Raw genomic sequence first — 16,677 nt, forward strand, 5'->3', positions numbered from 1 at the left:
TTACTTAGTATACATTCATTAGGGTTCGCAGTCGCATTGAAAGTCCTTGAAAGTCCTTGAATCTCAAAATAACAATTCAAGGCCTTGAAAGTCCGTGAAACAGGTTTTTGGTCCTTGAAAGTCCTTGATTTTTTTATTGAACGTGAAGAAGGAAAAAGAAAGGCTTCAAGGCAATGAGAAGACTGCCAAAATAAGCGATTTAATTTTAGGGTTCTTCAGCAAGCATATCAATTGTTGATTTGGGTTAAATTTCATGAAAAAAAGTCCTTGAAATTTCCAAGAAGGGTCCTGGAAAGTCCTTGAAACGTCCTTGAATTTTTGGCCTGAAAAAGTGTATGAACCCTGATTCATATACAATAGATGAGCTTGGGAACTGGTGCCTTACAGGTTGGCTGGTGGCCCATGCAACTCAGGCACAGCAGGGAGGCATCCATGGCAACCCTTCAAGCTGGAAACGCCCATTGAAGCGGTTGCTAACTGGCACCGTCACTCTGGAAAGGCTTTAGTGGATAAAACTTACCTGTCCCTAGAGCAGTTTTCAATTGAGTGTCGTAAAATCAAAAGAAAGTAATCACTTTAGCCAATCATTAAGAACACAGACAATCCTGTAAACAAATCAAATCTCAAAGCAAATGTATGTCGCCGATACGAGGAGCGGGAAAACATGCGCAAGCGAGTCATGATTGCTTTTGGTTTTTCTTCTGATTGGCTGAGAATGTGATGCAAGGATTTTAAATCAATCACTAAACATAGTAATGCAAAACTAATGCAAACACAATTTACTTTCAACACTCAAGTGACAACCGCTCTACTTACCTATACCCCTAGACCACAAGGGTGGGAAGGATCAGAGCAAGAATCCGCTGATTCACTCAAGCTCCACACAAAAGCACTAAATGGCTTGTTCATCTTACATGTATGTTAATAAAATTAACTTATTTCTCTAGGTTGAAGAAGTTTCTGCTTCAAGTGCTACAGGTGAGTAACACAAGAATGAATTACAGCGAGATTTTTTTTTGGGAGCAAAAAAAAAAAGCTCAATTGCTCAATTAATAAGATTAATACCGGTAAGTCAATAAAATAGAATAAAATTAACAAGGGTAAAGAGGAACCCTTGTAGTTGCTATTGCATGGCCAACAATTTTTGTGCAAAACTTGCAAGACTTGAGTTTTTGGAGCATTTTTTGATGTGCATGTACAAATAGCCTGTGAGTTGAATCATTGTACAATCATGCAAGTATAGCTGGTCTCCCAGCAGTAACTGGCTTTTGATACATGCTTTCATTTAGGTGCAAAGGGTAAAGAAGACTTGCAGCCAATAAAGGGAACTTCACTGACAGACATCTCTGATTCAGGTAACATCCATAAATATGATTTGAATTAATATAGCAGAAATTACACCTGCTTTTAGTGTCACATGCATATATAGCGGCTACATCTTTTGACATCCATCTTTCGGCATACTAAACAAAGAAGATGGATTAAAATCAATCACTAATCCACCAATCACAGCCCACTCGCAATACCTTCTGTCTTGTGGGCTCATTTGCACGAAACAAACACCAGTATGCAACATGTTTGATTAGCTCATTTCAAACAGTATTTTGAAAGAGGATGTCAAAAGATGGATGTTGAAAGATAGCTACTATGCACATAACAAAGTGGGTGTTTAACTACACACTTAGCTTATGGTTATAAATCAACTCACTTTACCTTCCACAAGAGATGTCCTGGAAGATTATTAATGGATAAAAAAAATTTTTTTTTTTTTTTCCTATAAAGGGAAAGGAGGAGTGAAAGTGGGGGCATCGAATGATTTATTTGGGTTTGTTTTTGTGGAGGGGGGAAAAGCGGAGAACCCCGGAAAAAACGGGGAAAGAAAAAAAAAAAAAAACAAAAACCGCCGGGCGAAACCCGGGGGGGGGTCACAACATGCAGCTTGCCTACATGCCCTCTTTGCCTGTTTGTGTACTTTACTTGTACATACATGTACTTAGCCTCTAATGTAACATTTTTAGGCGATGACAAATTGCCTTATGCTGTGGCCCTAGTTTTGGTGTGAGAATTACCCTCGTCCGGTCTCTGTGCGACGAGTTTTCGAGGTTGAGGATTGATAACTAAACAAATGCGACACGTTTATCTGCATTCTTGTCCCATAGCCCTTTCGAGAAAGGAAAAGTTTAGGACAAGAAATCGCCACGAAGAACACAAAGCAAAATACTCCTTGAAAGTTAGAAAGGACTTATACAAAATATAAACAAAAGAGTCAAATTATATTTGGCAAGTTCTATCAGATTCAGTAAACAGACTTCTTCTGCAATTTTTTCTGTTTAAAACAATTACGAGATGGCGTTTGACCTCAGTCATTCAAGAGATTTATCTTATATCATATATCAGGCTTACCGGTACACGAGAATCATGTCACGCAAGGAGATAACACAACTTTTGTTTTGATTTTGATGAACAGTCATTCAATAAAGAAGTTGTCATGTTATTTAGTGTACGTTATCTTTTTTTAACAAATTTTCTGAAAATATTAAAGATATTATTTTATTTAATTAATGTCGTCGCCTCTGCATGTCACTGCATGCCTTTTTTTTTTTAGGGAAGCCAGAGGGTGCTGATGTAGAAGAAATGGAGACAAGCAGTCATGTGGATACTCAGGTACCCTAATAATATGGCTTATCTAATATATTATCTCTTCTTAATTTTGTTTAAGGATTATGGCAATAAAATAATCAGGAGAAATAGAAAATACAAATACAACTAGTTTGAAATCATTTCAAACTACAACAAATCCATTTGATGCCATGCTGACTTAATAGCTTTTGAAGATCTTATGGTTTTTACACCCGCCTCAAACAGTGTTACTTCAAGCATAGTGGCTATCTTTTGACATCCATCTTCCAACATGCTAAACAAACAAAACAGATCAAAATCCACCATTTACATGTGCAGCCCACTAGCATGTCTTTCTGAACTTGTGGGCTTATTTGCATTAAACAAACTCTGACCATCTACTGTATGCTTCCATTTTGATTGACTCATTTCAAATAGCACATCAAAAGACTACGTCGAAAGATACTTGCTTTGAATGTAGCACTGAAAGCAGGATGAATCAGAAACTCTGAATTCTTTAATGCTGTTGAAGCTCAGAGTGAAACAGAAACTCCAGGGCTCAGTTGTTCAGAGGTTGGATAACACTCCTGGGGGGGGGGGGGGCACTTCTTATAAATGGGCTAATGGGGATGTGCGGCTGGATGGGGTCACATTTTTACGACTGGACTGACTTAGAATGGGGTCGCCATTTCAAGCATTTTTTATAGGGTGACTAGAATGGGGTCACACTTTTCCGGGATTTTGAGAGTAAGAAAATCTGGCAAGTTGTGATTTATGAACAGAAATATTTGCCGGAAAAAAATGTTACCGTATTTATTGCTGTTGTTTAATATTTGACAAACAGCTCCCAGAAAGTGACTAAGTTGGGGTCGTAAAAATCAAATTTACCCAAAAGTGACTAAGATGGGGTCTATAATTGGCCATAGAATAAGACTATAATGGGGTAGAGGTTCTGAGAGGGCAGCGGCACATACCCAACAAAAATTTATAATCCAAGTACCCCCCCCCCCCCCACGGGATAACACTATCCACTGGATATTGATTTATCCGGTGGATAGCGTTATCTACCCTTTGAACAACTGGGCCCAGCTAAATATTGTATTATTAGCAATACCGGTAATTTTACTTTTAATACATAATAAATATTAAATATTTTTCACATTATTTTATATATTGTGTACTTGTAAAGGACCAGCCAGAGGACAGTACCGAGCAGTCGGCACCGGCATCACCTTCATCCAGCCAGACTAAAGACGGACTGTTCAAAGAACCACTTGTCATGCCAGACACTGAACCTCATGATGAAAATCTGACAGAACAGACACATCATATCATTATCCCCAGTTACGCCTCCTGGTTTGACTATAACAGGTACTGTTAAAAAACTGATGGTAAACCCTCCCTGCATTGCCAGTGACAACTAAAGAAAAAAGCTACAGTGTCAGAATACAACTACAAAGAACATTTCTTGTGGCACTTAACAAAAATTAACAAAACTCTTGAATCAGTTATATTAAAAAAATTACATTCTTCAACTAGCAAGTGATTTACATGCAAAGCAGCTTTATAATAAAGAATAGAACTGCATTAATAGTTGATATCAGTAAAACAATAAGCACAGGTGGAAGTACATGTACATTAAGAAAACAGTGTCAACTCTTGTTTTGCTTTTATTCTGGAAAATGATGATTTGGAGCCCTTCTCCTCCTTACAATTACCCCCCTCCCCCCCCCCCCCTCACACCTGGTTCAGAAAAAAAAAAAAACAAAAAAACTCCCTAATAAAAAAAACCCCCCCTCATATAGTGTAAGCCCCTTTTTTTTTTTTTTTTTTTGGCTGAGGGGCAACATAATATTTCTTACCATTATAAGCCTCCAAAGTTAGACCTTGCTTTGGATTTTATAAATTTAACAGCATGTTAGAGAGCTTTGATGTCCGTTTGGTGACTGTAGAGCTATTTGTGTGTTTCCTAGCATTATGTTTAGAGGGTCATTCCATTCAGTATGTTCAATGTACATGTACTTAAATGCAAGATAAATTCCAAATACAAGCCTTACCATACCTGGAACAAGAATTTTTCTATTGAGGCCACCAAAAAGCCCTTTTAAACATGGGATTTGTGGCTTAACACTTTTAAAAAGTCCTTTTAGACTATTTTGCATAGCTGCGGCGCCATAGCTACCTCCTGTCTATGACAAGTTGCCATTGGCAATGGTTGCCACCCTGTTGCATGTTGAAAAGATTTATTCTCTCCAGTATTATTTTGACTATTTTTCTTTCCCTTTCCAGTGTCCATGCCATTGAAAGAAGAGCCTTGCCAGAATATTTCAATGGTAAAAACAAGTCCAAAACTCCCGAAGTGTGAGTATACCAGTAGTTCTCTTTTATGGCTGGGATCTATTTGGGACCGGACAAAGGCCTAGCCAAACAGAGTCTCAATAGATCAAGTTGAATACAGTCAACTCTCTCTAAGACGGACACCTTCAGGACCAGCCGCAGCTGTCCGTCTTAGAAAGGTGTCCACTCTGTAGAGAGTCGAAGTAACATGACACCAGTAATTCTGAGATAATAAAGCTAAACCTTTGGACAATGCAACAAACCTTTGCTAACTGCAACAAGACTAAAAGTTATAATAAAAGGACCATATTTGCTTGTTAAAGCAAAATCTGAGAGCTTCTACACAAACTGTAAAACTGTAAGAAGAAAACGACCTCTTTAGTGTCCATACACGTAAGCAGAAAAGTAATGTTTTTGGAAGTAAGCTTGGAATACACATATACACGCATCCTTAGGTGGCTGACTAATTTTGCTTAAGGTCAATGCGAAGTTTGGAAGTATTTTCACTAATAAAACATGATAAAAAACAGTTCTTAAGTGTCAGTTAAAATGATTTCAAAGTGTCTGTTGTCAGTCTTAGAGAGGTGTCCGTCTTATAGGGAGTTTGGTTACAGTAAAATGACTGAAAAAAGGCAGAGGCCATCACCAGGTGTCTGTCTTATGGAGGTGTCCGCCTTACGGAGGTGGCCGTTAAGAGAGAGTTGGCTGACTGTATAACTAGAGCAGTTTTTGATTGAGTGTCACGAAACCAAACTCAAAGTAATCACTCTAATCAATCACAAAGGACACAGACAACCCAGTGATACTTGCACGAATTTCGATATTAAAGGGTCTAGTTAATTTCTTGAGTGCTGAGATCTACAAGTACATTTACCACTTGTACAAAGATTTTGAAAAACAGTTAACTGTTTTGTATCACCATGATCTCAAACATGTGTCATGAGTCTTACATCATATTCCTGTCACCACTTAGCACCTATTTGGGAGAGCATAATTATGAATAGTGAAGTCATCATCATATGCAGTTTCTGATTGAAATTTGACTGTGTTCTGATGAAAATCGTGAAAATTATCAAAACAAGTAAAGTGAAGTCAAGATGCCTTGATGACATTGAAAGGTGCGAAAATGGCTGATTCTTAGTAATTTGTTTTATTATTATTTATTATTATTATTTTTATGTTTTTTCAGGTATCTTGCTTGTCGAAACTTTATGCTTGATGCATACCGGCTTAACCCAACAGAATACCTCACTGCTACAGCCTGTCGACGGAACCTTGGTGGTGATGTGTGTGCGATTGTAAGGTATGTAACAAGCATACTTCTCATACATTCTCCGGAGCAGTTTCAGAGCCACCTTAAATTTTCAGAAATTTAAGGTGGCTCTGAAACCCCCCCAGAGAAATTGTTTTTTTTTTTCTTTGCAAAAAGTTGTCTTAACATGCTGATCATTACTCGATAATAAAAACTGGGGATCGCCGGCTCGTTTTTGAGTTAAAATAAAATTAAGGGTGTTTTTTAACAGGTTATACTGTTGCTGTGGTAACCAGTTACGTGAAAATAACCACAACTTGTTTAACAATAATTTGACATGTGTTTGATATCTTTATTGTAGCAGCAACTGGTAAAGATTTGTAGTACTGAAACATCAAAGTATAAGAGCTGGAAAGGCTGGTTTTCACTAGGAAAAAGCACAAGCTTAAGCACATAAGAAGAAAAACACAGTCATTCCCATTACGTTGTCCTTAGCACTTCATTACCGACAAAGATCAAAGATTTTCTTTCTTTTTTGGTTAAAAGGTCTTTGTCGAGACACTTTAACCCTCTCACTCCCAAGAGTGCCTTATGGCAAAGTCATTTTTTTTTTTGTTTTTTTTTTAATTTTGGGAAAATTTTTTTTTTTTTTTTAAAATATAACCTTTTCTTTTTTTTTTTTTTTTTTTTTTATTTTAAATAAATTTCAACCCACTTTTGTAAAAAATTTTTTTTTTTTTTTTTTTTTTTTTTTTTTCTTTTTTTTTAAAACAAAAAATTTTTTTTTTAAAATTTTAAACCTTTTATTATTCCCACCCCTGACTGCAGTTTTTATACTTTTCTTTTAAGTGAAAAATTGCCTGAGACATTTGACCACAGTCAACATATGTCCATGGATCCTTTCTAGCCTGTGACATACTTGTATGTTGTTGTTTCGTGTTACAGGACACATGCTTTCCTGGAGCAATGGGGTCTGATTAATTATCAAGTGGATGCGGACGGTCGTCCAGCCCCCATGGGACCACCATCAACATCACACTTCCATGTGTTAGCTGACACCCCTGCAGGACTACAGCCTCTACAGCCTGCTAAGACACAGGTAATGACAAGGAAGATTTTCTACAGCCTGAGTAAATAGCGTATAACACACACTTACCAATATCGTGGAGGTCATGGGTTGTAGCCTTGAAATTTTTTTCAGGCCAGAAATGCAATTGCTAAATTTGCTAACACACTGCAAGAAACATTTCATTCATTTCATTAAATAATTATGTTAACTTTGATTTTTTGTGCCAGGTATTTTGAGTGCATTTGTCACGTGATAAGTGCTATATCTCTGTTAATTTTCTTTCAGATCCCAGCCTCACAGCAAATGATACAGTTTAAAGATGATTTTGGAAACAAAGAGATTTACAAGAGTGGCATAACAGGCGCCAACTTTGGGTGAGATGCTGTGTCACTTTGGAAATTATTTTAAACCCGCTTTCAGTGTTACGTGCATAAGCTAACTTTCTACATCCATCTTTCGACGTCATCATACCGTTGTTGGTTTCATGCAAATAAGCCCACAAGGTCAGAAGGTCATGCTAGTGGGCTGTGATTGGCAGATTTCGATCCATGTTGTTTGTTTAGCACGTCATTGTTGTGATGGAGGTTTGGAGCCCCGGTCTTTATAAGCATAGATATTTACGATTTTATTTCTCTGTTTACTTCCTGGTTTTTGTTTCGATTGAGAAGATATATCAAACACTCGAGACATTGTTTCATCGGCTATCCAAACACCTCGAATTTCATCAAAAATACTCCGCTGCGCATCATATTTTCAACTCTCTTTTCGGTGTTTGGATATCCTGATGAAACACTGCCTCGTGTTTGAAATAAAACCGGTACTTCATGATTTGCACATTACGAAAACAGAAATATTTAACATTAAAATTACAGCATGAGCAAATAGCACGTTAAAACAAAGTAGCAATAATCATATGGGTTTATATTTTTCCGTGGTCTTTGTTGTTCGAATCAACAAGTTTTTGGAGGTTGTTTTTTTATTGAATTTAAACGTTAAAAATTTGGATCGGTTTTGGCGTTTGGGGGGTCTTTTTAAGTTTGGGTTTAAAAAAAAAATTAATATATAAAAATAAAAAAAAAGGAAAAAAATATAAAAAAAAAAAAAAAAAAAAAAAAAAAAAAAAAGTAAAAATAGGTAAAAAAAAATTTTTTGGGAATAGGAAGAAAAATAGTAAAAAAAAAAATAAAAAAAAAAAAGAAAAAAAAAAAAAAAAGAAGAAAAAGAAAATAAAAAAAAAAAAAAATATAAAAAAAAAAAATTTTGCGGGGGTTTTTTTTTTTTTTTTTTTTTTTTTTTTTACATTTTTTAAAAACATCAAAATTTTACCGAAAAAAAAAAAAATTGTTGTTGTTGTACATGTTCTGTTTATGGCAAATTACAGTAAAAGCTATTTTTTCCCTTCATCTTGTAGCCTTCGAACAGACCAGTATCTTTCAAAAAAGAGCCAAAAGGTAGGACAGTGAAGTTTCATCTAAAATACGTTTATCCTTGACCGTTCTTTGATGGAATAAGCCTTAGTTGGATTTATTGAAGCAATCACAAACAGCTTAGTAAACGAACCAGAACCAACCAATGGGGGAGAGAAAACTGAGTGAGTAACTGGTACCACGAGCTGAGAATTTGTAACTGTCCTGTTAAGTGCAGGTAAACATGTAGCCTTTGGTGCTGAGCACGGGCAAGTCCCGAGTGGGTTGGATTTTGTATCTTTTTTGTTGTTATTAAAGAATCTTTGCCCTTTTTTAACAGAGCTTGCGATCGCAAAACACACAACTGTCATTAAATAGTTTGAAATGGGCGCTAAACCATACAAACTTTTAAGTCATAGGGATTTTACACACTAATTTATTATTAACATCTACTACAGTGATATACCATTACCATAATTTTAGTTCAAATGTTGAAGGCTATTTCAGATTTTTTGTTCCCAAAATTGTGGTGGCTGCTTTCTTAACTACATGTAGTGTCAATAATTTTGCTGTTTAAAATTTGACCTTTTGTTTTGTTCTTGTAGGCCGCAACAGCTACTAAGGAATGGACTGAACAAGAAACACTTTTGTTGTTAGAGGTACGAAAAATATGATGACTGATTTTAAAACTGTTCCGCTTATGAATGCAATGAAAAGTGAATGAAACACGTTCTTAATTGATTTAAGTGTCAGTGTATTTAACGCTGCTGTGCTAATTGAGGACACTGTAAATAAGTTTACAAATATTGTAAATCGAACAGAAAACTTGCTTAAAATCGCTACTGGCAGGAAGCTGACTAGACTTGCCCCAAGTCGCTCGTTTTTTCTTTGCATCTATAGTTACTTAAATAAAATCGCTTTGAAATCAACCGCAAAAGACCACTTGAGTATGATCGCCTTTGAAATTGCGCGTGAGAGATCTCGCGGGATTCATTTCTGTGAACACGCGCGCAAAGGAAAAAGAAATGATGCTTGCTGAGGAATGGCCACCATGATCAATCCTCCGCCATTTTGTTTCCCATGCCCGCGCGCGCCCTCCGTTTCCCTGTCCAGCGGTCTCCGGAATGTAACGAGCGACTGGAACAAGTCTACTGAGCTAGAAGCTGACCAGTTGGCTATTTACATAGCGCAAAGGAGTTGAATTCGGGGGCACTAAACACAAATCCATCTAGTGGCAGGGAGGAGGATTTGAACCCGGGACCTCTGGATTACAAGTCCAGCGTCCTAACCACAAGGCCACGCTGCCTATACGTCGCTAAGTGAGCTTTTATTATCACTTTAGATTCTTCATATTGAAACTACAACTGGGACATCAGTAAACCTTTTGAAAAAAATAAACCTTTAAGCTTTCTTTTACCGATTATCAATGCTATAACTGGCTTAACTGTGAACAGACAAACGGGAACTTAGTAGCGTGAAGTTTTCCTCTAATTAATTTTTATTAAGGGGCTTGAGATGTTCAAAGATGACTGGAACAAAGTAGCCGAACATGTTGGTACACGAACACAGGACGAATGCATACTGCATTTTCTAAGACTGCCGATAGAGGACCCTTACTTAGAGGATGTACAGCTGGGTGAGTTAAAAGCAGGTTAAAAGTTGCAAATCAAGTTGCTAAATAACGGATTGAGGTTGTAAAAAGGCATAAAAAGAAATGTGTGGATGGCATAAAGGAGCACAAGATTGAAAGGGGTTGCAGTGTCCGTACCCTTATTGCTATGTGCTAACTTTTGATCTTTACTGATAGGTTTTGGTCTGGGTATTAAGTTCTGAATATCATCTACATGTTCTTTCAAGCTGTTGCTTTCATACATGTTAGTTAAATCTCAAGACAATTTTTCTGTAGCGTTTCGAACAACTACGTTATTTTAATAAAAAAAAGTTTTTTAATTAATACAAAGTCGTCATATTCACAGTCTACCAGTAGTTAAAATTAAATAGTAAGAAGGTGTTTAATAAATATGAGTAGATTGAACTTTTTTAACGTTGGTTTCTGTCAGTGACATTCAAGGAACATGTGATAAAGAACCTCACTCACCCATTTCTAGAACGAAGAATCCCTCCATTTAAAAGAATTGCTAATTTTCTGGGTTTTGCTAATTTTCTGTTGTTTTTTTTTTGTTCTAGCAACATTGACAAATTTAAACACCCGGCTTGTGTCTGATACTGTTTTTGTTGTTGTTGTTGTTTCAGGTCCATTGTCACACCAGCCCGTGCCATTCAGTCAGCAGGGGAATCCGATTATGTCCACTGTCGCTTTCCTTGCCTCAGTTGTGGATCCTCGTGTGGCAAGTGCTGCCGCTAAAGCTGCTTTAGGTAAGATAGCATTTCCTTTCATGCTGTTACTTGCTCTGGCGCGAAATCTAATGTTCCCATGTCAACTTCACTCTGTCCGAGATTTTGATTGACCAATTTCAACCGATTGCTGTCAAAAAGATGCCAAATGTTTATCGCGTGGTAACGGTACAAAATGGGCAGACGGGAAAAGAGCGGGAAAATTCGTGGTGCAAGCCACGATTGGTTTTGATCATGTACTTGACTGGCTTATAAGTTAGAAGAAATCTCCCGTCTGATTGGCTGGAGCGTGTCACACGACTTTCTTTAACCAATCACAAAGCTAAGCTTTTTAGTGTCATCGGGCAACCAATGAAGGTCTTGCGTTAGGTGAAATTGTTGAACAAAGCAGATTTGGTTAGAAGGGCGCTAAATCTGTGACATGTCTTTAAATACTTCTATTTTCATTTGTTTTTTAAACCAAACAGAGAAATTTTCTGAAATGAAGGACGAGATACCCCAGGCGGTCATCGACAGCCATGTAAAGAATGCTGCTAACGCCCGAGCAGAAAAAGTGAAACAGGAGACCTCTGAAGAAAATACAGGTAAACTGAAGTTTACAAATGCAAAGTGCGAGGAAATTATTTTTCATGATTATTATCAGAGAACAAACCAGTGTTTTCCCTTGTATTTATCTTTTTAATTAAGTAAAATTCAAGCGCTTGTGGGACACGCACCGGGAGTGTCGTACCCAGTCTTCAGGATCCACGGTTAGTGGTCATGACGACGTATATTATCATTACCACCACACACCCCATGTATCCCAATGTTCAAACTGTTGACCAAACTGATCACCCAACACTAAATCACTTTTAAATCCTTGTATTGTTTAGAAGAAACACCGCAGCCCATGGAAGTGAATGGAAGTCAATTAGCAGGACCTGAGGGAGGGGAGACACGGGCACAAGATGTGAAGGTAGGGTTATTTGCTTCTAAAACTAATGTTAACAACAAAGTCAAGTCTGCATTGTGATCTTTCAGTGGCGTAGCCAGGGGAGGGTTCCAGGGGTTCCGGAACCCCCCCTTCGGGATATCGTAATAGCTAATTCAAGAGAAAAAATATTATTAGAATCCCCCTTTAATTCCGCCAGATTAGAAAAATGAAATTTTTGAGAAAATAAAGTGAAATCTATAAAGTATCACCTTGTGTTTACAATTACAAAACTTCGTGTATACAAACCTGCGTTGTACGTGTAGTGCGGATCAAGACCTACCAAACAGTGCAGTTCAGGCCTTGGCAGAATGTGACAGCGATTTTTATCCAAATGTGCACAAGTTGCTGCGCATCTTGTGTACGTTGCCAATTACTTCTGCAGAATGTGAGCGATCGTTCAGCACATTGCGCAGACTAAAGACATACCTGCGGGCTACAATGACCAGCGAGCGAGAGTCAGGACTTGCTCTTATGAACATACATTACAACAGACAAATTGACATTAGTGCAACAGTCCACATTTTTGCACGGAAGCATCCACGGCGCCTACTTCTGGCTGATATACTAGCTGACTAGTGAGTGACGGTACGCCGGGAGTGAATTGTACGCCGGAAAAATTACCTGGTACGCGGGATTTTGAGCTTCCCTTCTAAGAAATGCTAGCTTCAATTGAAGCTAAAATTGCTAAAAATTTATACTTAGAATCAAGGAGATGCCATTTCTGGGGACCACACGCCGGAAAAATTACCTGGTACGCGGGATTTTGAGCTTCCCTTCTAAGAAATGCTAGCTTCAATTGAAGCTAAAATTGCTAAAAATTTATACTTAGTATCAAGGAGATGCCATTTCTGGGGACCACAAATTTCAAAATTTCCTGGGGGAGCATGCCCCCCGACCCCCCCTAGAGGAGGAGCGCCTGCGGCGCTCAGTTTTACCTTCACAATTACAATTCACATTTGGAACCCCCCTATACAAAAATCCTGGCTACGCCCCTGTCTTTTGCACTGCTCATAAAGCAGCTGCTTTAATTCCAGTTTCTGTAGCATAATGTGATGAAAAGTATTGCTACATGAAATGTAGCCTGTTCCAGGCTCTCGGTAGTTGAAGGGGTAAGCGAAAAACGCGGGCGAGCGAAAAAATTTTGAATTTGTAATTTATAATTTGAATTATAATTTGTAATTATAATTTGTAATATATAATTTGAATTTGTAATTTATACCTTCGCCTTCGTCCCGCCTCATTTTTTCCTCGCTCACCCGCGCGCGTTATTCGCTCTCCCATAACTACCGAGAGCCTGGAACAGAACAGGCTACATGAAATGCTAGTCCGTTGAAGGTTTACGTTACCCCCAGCATTATGAAAGATTTCCCTAATAATGCGCCAAAATATCTGTTTGTTAACCTGTTGAAGAGAGAGACACTGTGAGAGTTAATACGGACACGCATAACATAGACACCCATTTCAAGTCTGTCCACATTAAAAAGGTTCCGCGTTTTTTTCTTCCTGTGATTTTCGCCCTGCTTTTAGATGGAAGACTCGTCGGAGTCGAGTAGTCAAGCACAGAACGGAGAGAAAACACAGGCTATCAACGAAGAAAACATTGCTAAGGCAGCCGCATCAGCTCTGGCAGCAGCTGCAGTAAAAGCCAAGGTAACCTTACTGTATATTTCGTTATCATCCGGCACATGTCAGACAAGCTAAGTAAAGCGCAATCACAGTATCTTGGAAATAAAGTTCTACTGATTAGGAAAGGGTGTTTTATGAAATAATGTATGCAGCACCGAGGAACCCTTCATTTGACGAATTGATGTTCGCATTTGATCAATTTTCAGTTGATAGATTTAAACCGTTCCCCGGGAAATTCTTTGTAAACTGATCATTTTCCACCGAGGCTTTCGGAAGGAATGAAACAAAATCTAGAATAACAAACATGGTTATTTATTTACGTTTTGAATATTCACTAAATTGTAAGTTGCAAAGTATTGTAAAGCGGATCGAGTAGCTACAAATGCCAAGATTTATAGTCAGCAATGAACAAAATGCTTTCGTTAGCTAAAAGAACGCAGTGACTTCTTTTATCTCTGGGGAAATCTGGTTGCAATCTGGGCGTGAATCGTGGTTTAACCTGATGTCTAGGTCTTCAATACTTTGATTTGTTTCTTTTTTTGTCCGTCCGTCCTTTCGTTCATTCGTTCGTTTACTTTCGTTCTTTTTTTTTTTTTTTTGAAGGGGGCGGGAGGAGGGGGGAATATCATTTTTACGCGTAATAAAACAGAATTTTGAGTAACTTCTCTTTTCCTGATAGCACCTGGCTCAAGTTGAAGAGCGTAAGATCAAGAGCCTTGTAGCGCTTCTTGTTGAGACACAGATGAAGAAACTAGAGATTAAACTGCGTCACTTTGAAGAACTTGAGACTATCATGGACCGCGAACGAGAGGCGGTAAGTATAAGAAACTGTTGATGAATTAAGATATTTTATTGTCATCCACGTAGTACATCCAGTACATCACACAGAAGCTTGAATGTTTGGTGATAAGAAAAGAAAACAAAAAGGAACTCTCTTGAGTAGGAAGTGCACGATCTGATCACGTTGGCACGCTTTGAAAAAGAGGGGTTTTCCCTTGGCTCTTGAAAAGTTCGCAGAAAACCACATGACAGTGTGGTCACTAGGTAATGTGTTACTTGTCTCCTTTACGACGGGCGTTACTTTTGGTCGTCACGCAACGCTTCTGTAGAGAGGAGCGTTGCGTGGCAATCCAAACTGCAAGACGAAGGAGATTATGGCGTAACGTTTGTATATTTGAAAGGAAGATCACTCATTTGCTCTTCATTAATTCATTTACTTTTTTCTTTTATAAAAGTTGGAGTACCAGCGTCAACAGCTTCTTGCCGAGCGCCAACAGTTTCATCAAGAACAACTGAAAGCGGCAGAGCTACGCGCACGTGCTGCAGCCGGTCACCTGTCCCCCTCAGCACCCTCCCCAGGGCAGATTCAACCGCAGCCACAGGTATCCCAACCTCAACCCCAATTCCCACAGCAACAGCAGCCACAGCCACAGGTACCGCAACAACGGAGGCATTCACAACAAGCTCCGTCCCAGGTCCCTCAACCGGGAGTACCAAGTCATGTGCCACAGGTAGCCAGTCCTGCGCAACAAGGTTAGATTTCAGTATTTGAATTGGGTCAAGAGAATAACTCTTGTAGACTTCACCCTGGTTATAAATAAGAGTCGATATGTCCTGAAAGGATCACAATTGATGCAGTTTTTTAAGCGATGTGCGGTACATACAGTAATTTTTTTCTACTGGAATAAGCGACCGCCTTCGAGTAAGCACGCTCATAGAATTGTGAAGGTTTGGTATAAGCCCACACCAATTCTACCACGCAAACAGAATAATTGTATGAAGTAACATAAGGTGAATTACTCTAGGTTTCTTGCCAAAAATAAAATCGTGTAAAGGGATAGCTAGCCTCTTAAATCATGGAGTTTAACATGAGAAAACTGGAATTTGAAATAATCACTCGGGCATTCCATTCCCCCATTTCAAACTACAGAGCAAATTAGGTGTATATTCTACCCTGATACCACATTTGTGCCTTAGTTGATTGGCAGTCGGCGCCTCTGCCTCTTCGCCTTTGTGCCTGCTACTTGCTTATTTTTCTACCTCACGACAACTTATTTCTAATCTTTTTTTTATTTGAAGTTGCAGGTAGCAGCCAGCCCGTCGGGTCCAATCCCCCCTCTGCCTCTGCCTCCCCGGCTCCAGCCATGAACCCAGGCTCTGTACCTCCAATCGGATCCCACCCTCCCTCCGGCTGCAGCACCCCAGTGTCATTCATGGGATCGAACGCTGCATCTCCTGCGTCAGGCCCCGGTACCCCCAGCAATGTTCCTTTGGCACATGCTGCCGCTGGCCAGATGTCTCACGTGCCTGGCGACAATGCAGTGTCGAGTCCAGTTCCCCCGGGCACAAGCATGATGGAATGATGGGAACAGTGTTAACGTTCAGGGAAAAACAATCGTGTCACTTTTTGTTGTTATTGTTTCTTTTCTAAAGTAATAAATAAATTGTCATTTGTGTCAAGAGTTGAGGGGTCATTATCAGCGATAAATATTTAATCCTTTCAGGATTATTCAACTTTATAATAATAATAATAATAATAATAATAATAATAATAATAATAATAATAATAATAATAATAATAATAATAATAATAATGTTCTTTATCCAGGGAGCTCACATCACCAAAGGTGTTGTTCAGTGAGGCCCTGCAAAATAATACTTCAAATTCAAAATTAAAAGATTAAAAAATAGTTTAAGAATTAAAAAAGTTGCAAGATAAAAAATGTATAGTATTAAAGTTCACAATAAAAGGCATAGAATAAAAAATTTAGCTAAAAACTACATTCTTCAGGGCTTGCTTAAAAAGTAAAATGGACTTAATGTCTTCTATCGATTTGTCAAGCTTGTTCCAATCTGCAAGTCCTTGGTATAAAAGGAGTTGCTTGCCATAATTACGTCTAATTCTCGGTAAATAAAAATTGGTTTTGCCACGGGTATTATAAGAATGAATGTCATAGTTTCTCTTTGTATCAAAATGAAAATCTATGAGGCCATTTACATATTTGAAAACGAAAACACAGCGGTGAAATAACCTGCGTTT

The 16,677-nt window shown here is 38.3% G+C and overlaps 1 protein-coding gene across 2 annotated transcripts in view; it reads left to right on the plus strand.

Moving 5' to 3' along the window:
• Nucleotides 1-16,097, plus strand: part of LOC144661243 (SWI/SNF complex subunit SMARCC2-like) — a 38,612-nt gene extending 22,515 nt beyond the window's left edge. The window contains exons 17-34 of one of the 2 annotated variants that reach the window (XM_078521941.1): nt 948-978; nt 1,290-1,355; nt 2,606-2,664; nt 3,809-3,990; nt 4,909-4,980; nt 6,146-6,259; nt 7,154-7,307; nt 7,563-7,651; nt 8,689-8,728; nt 9,289-9,342; nt 10,190-10,319; nt 10,937-11,059; nt 11,506-11,622; nt 11,911-11,993; nt 13,539-13,661; nt 14,317-14,451; nt 14,873-15,170; nt 15,717-16,097. In XM_078521941.1, the coding sequence (XP_078378067.1) occupies nt 948-978; nt 1,290-1,355; nt 2,606-2,664; nt 3,809-3,990; nt 4,909-4,980; nt 6,146-6,259; nt 7,154-7,307; nt 7,563-7,651; nt 8,689-8,728; nt 9,289-9,342; nt 10,190-10,319; nt 10,937-11,059; nt 11,506-11,622; nt 11,911-11,993; nt 13,539-13,661; nt 14,317-14,451; nt 14,873-15,170; nt 15,717-16,000 (2,154 nt within the window). In that variant the 3' untranslated portion in view covers nt 16,001-16,097. The remainder of the gene's footprint in view (nt 1-947; nt 979-1,289; nt 1,356-2,605; nt 2,665-3,808; nt 3,991-4,908; nt 4,981-6,145; nt 6,260-7,153; nt 7,308-7,562; nt 7,652-8,688; nt 8,729-9,288; nt 9,343-10,189; nt 10,320-10,936; nt 11,060-11,505; nt 11,623-11,910; nt 11,994-13,538; nt 13,662-14,316; nt 14,452-14,872; nt 15,171-15,716) is intronic. The other variant, XM_078521942.1, reaches the window with a different exon arrangement.
• Nucleotides 16,098-16,677: the final 580 nt, after the last annotated feature.

Source organism: Oculina patagonica, chromosome 7 (assembly GCF_052425735.1).
Source record: "Oculina patagonica isolate OP01 chromosome 7, crgOcupat, whole genome shotgun sequence".
Lineage (NCBI taxonomy): Eukaryota > Metazoa > Cnidaria > Anthozoa > Scleractinia > Oculinidae > Oculina > Oculina patagonica.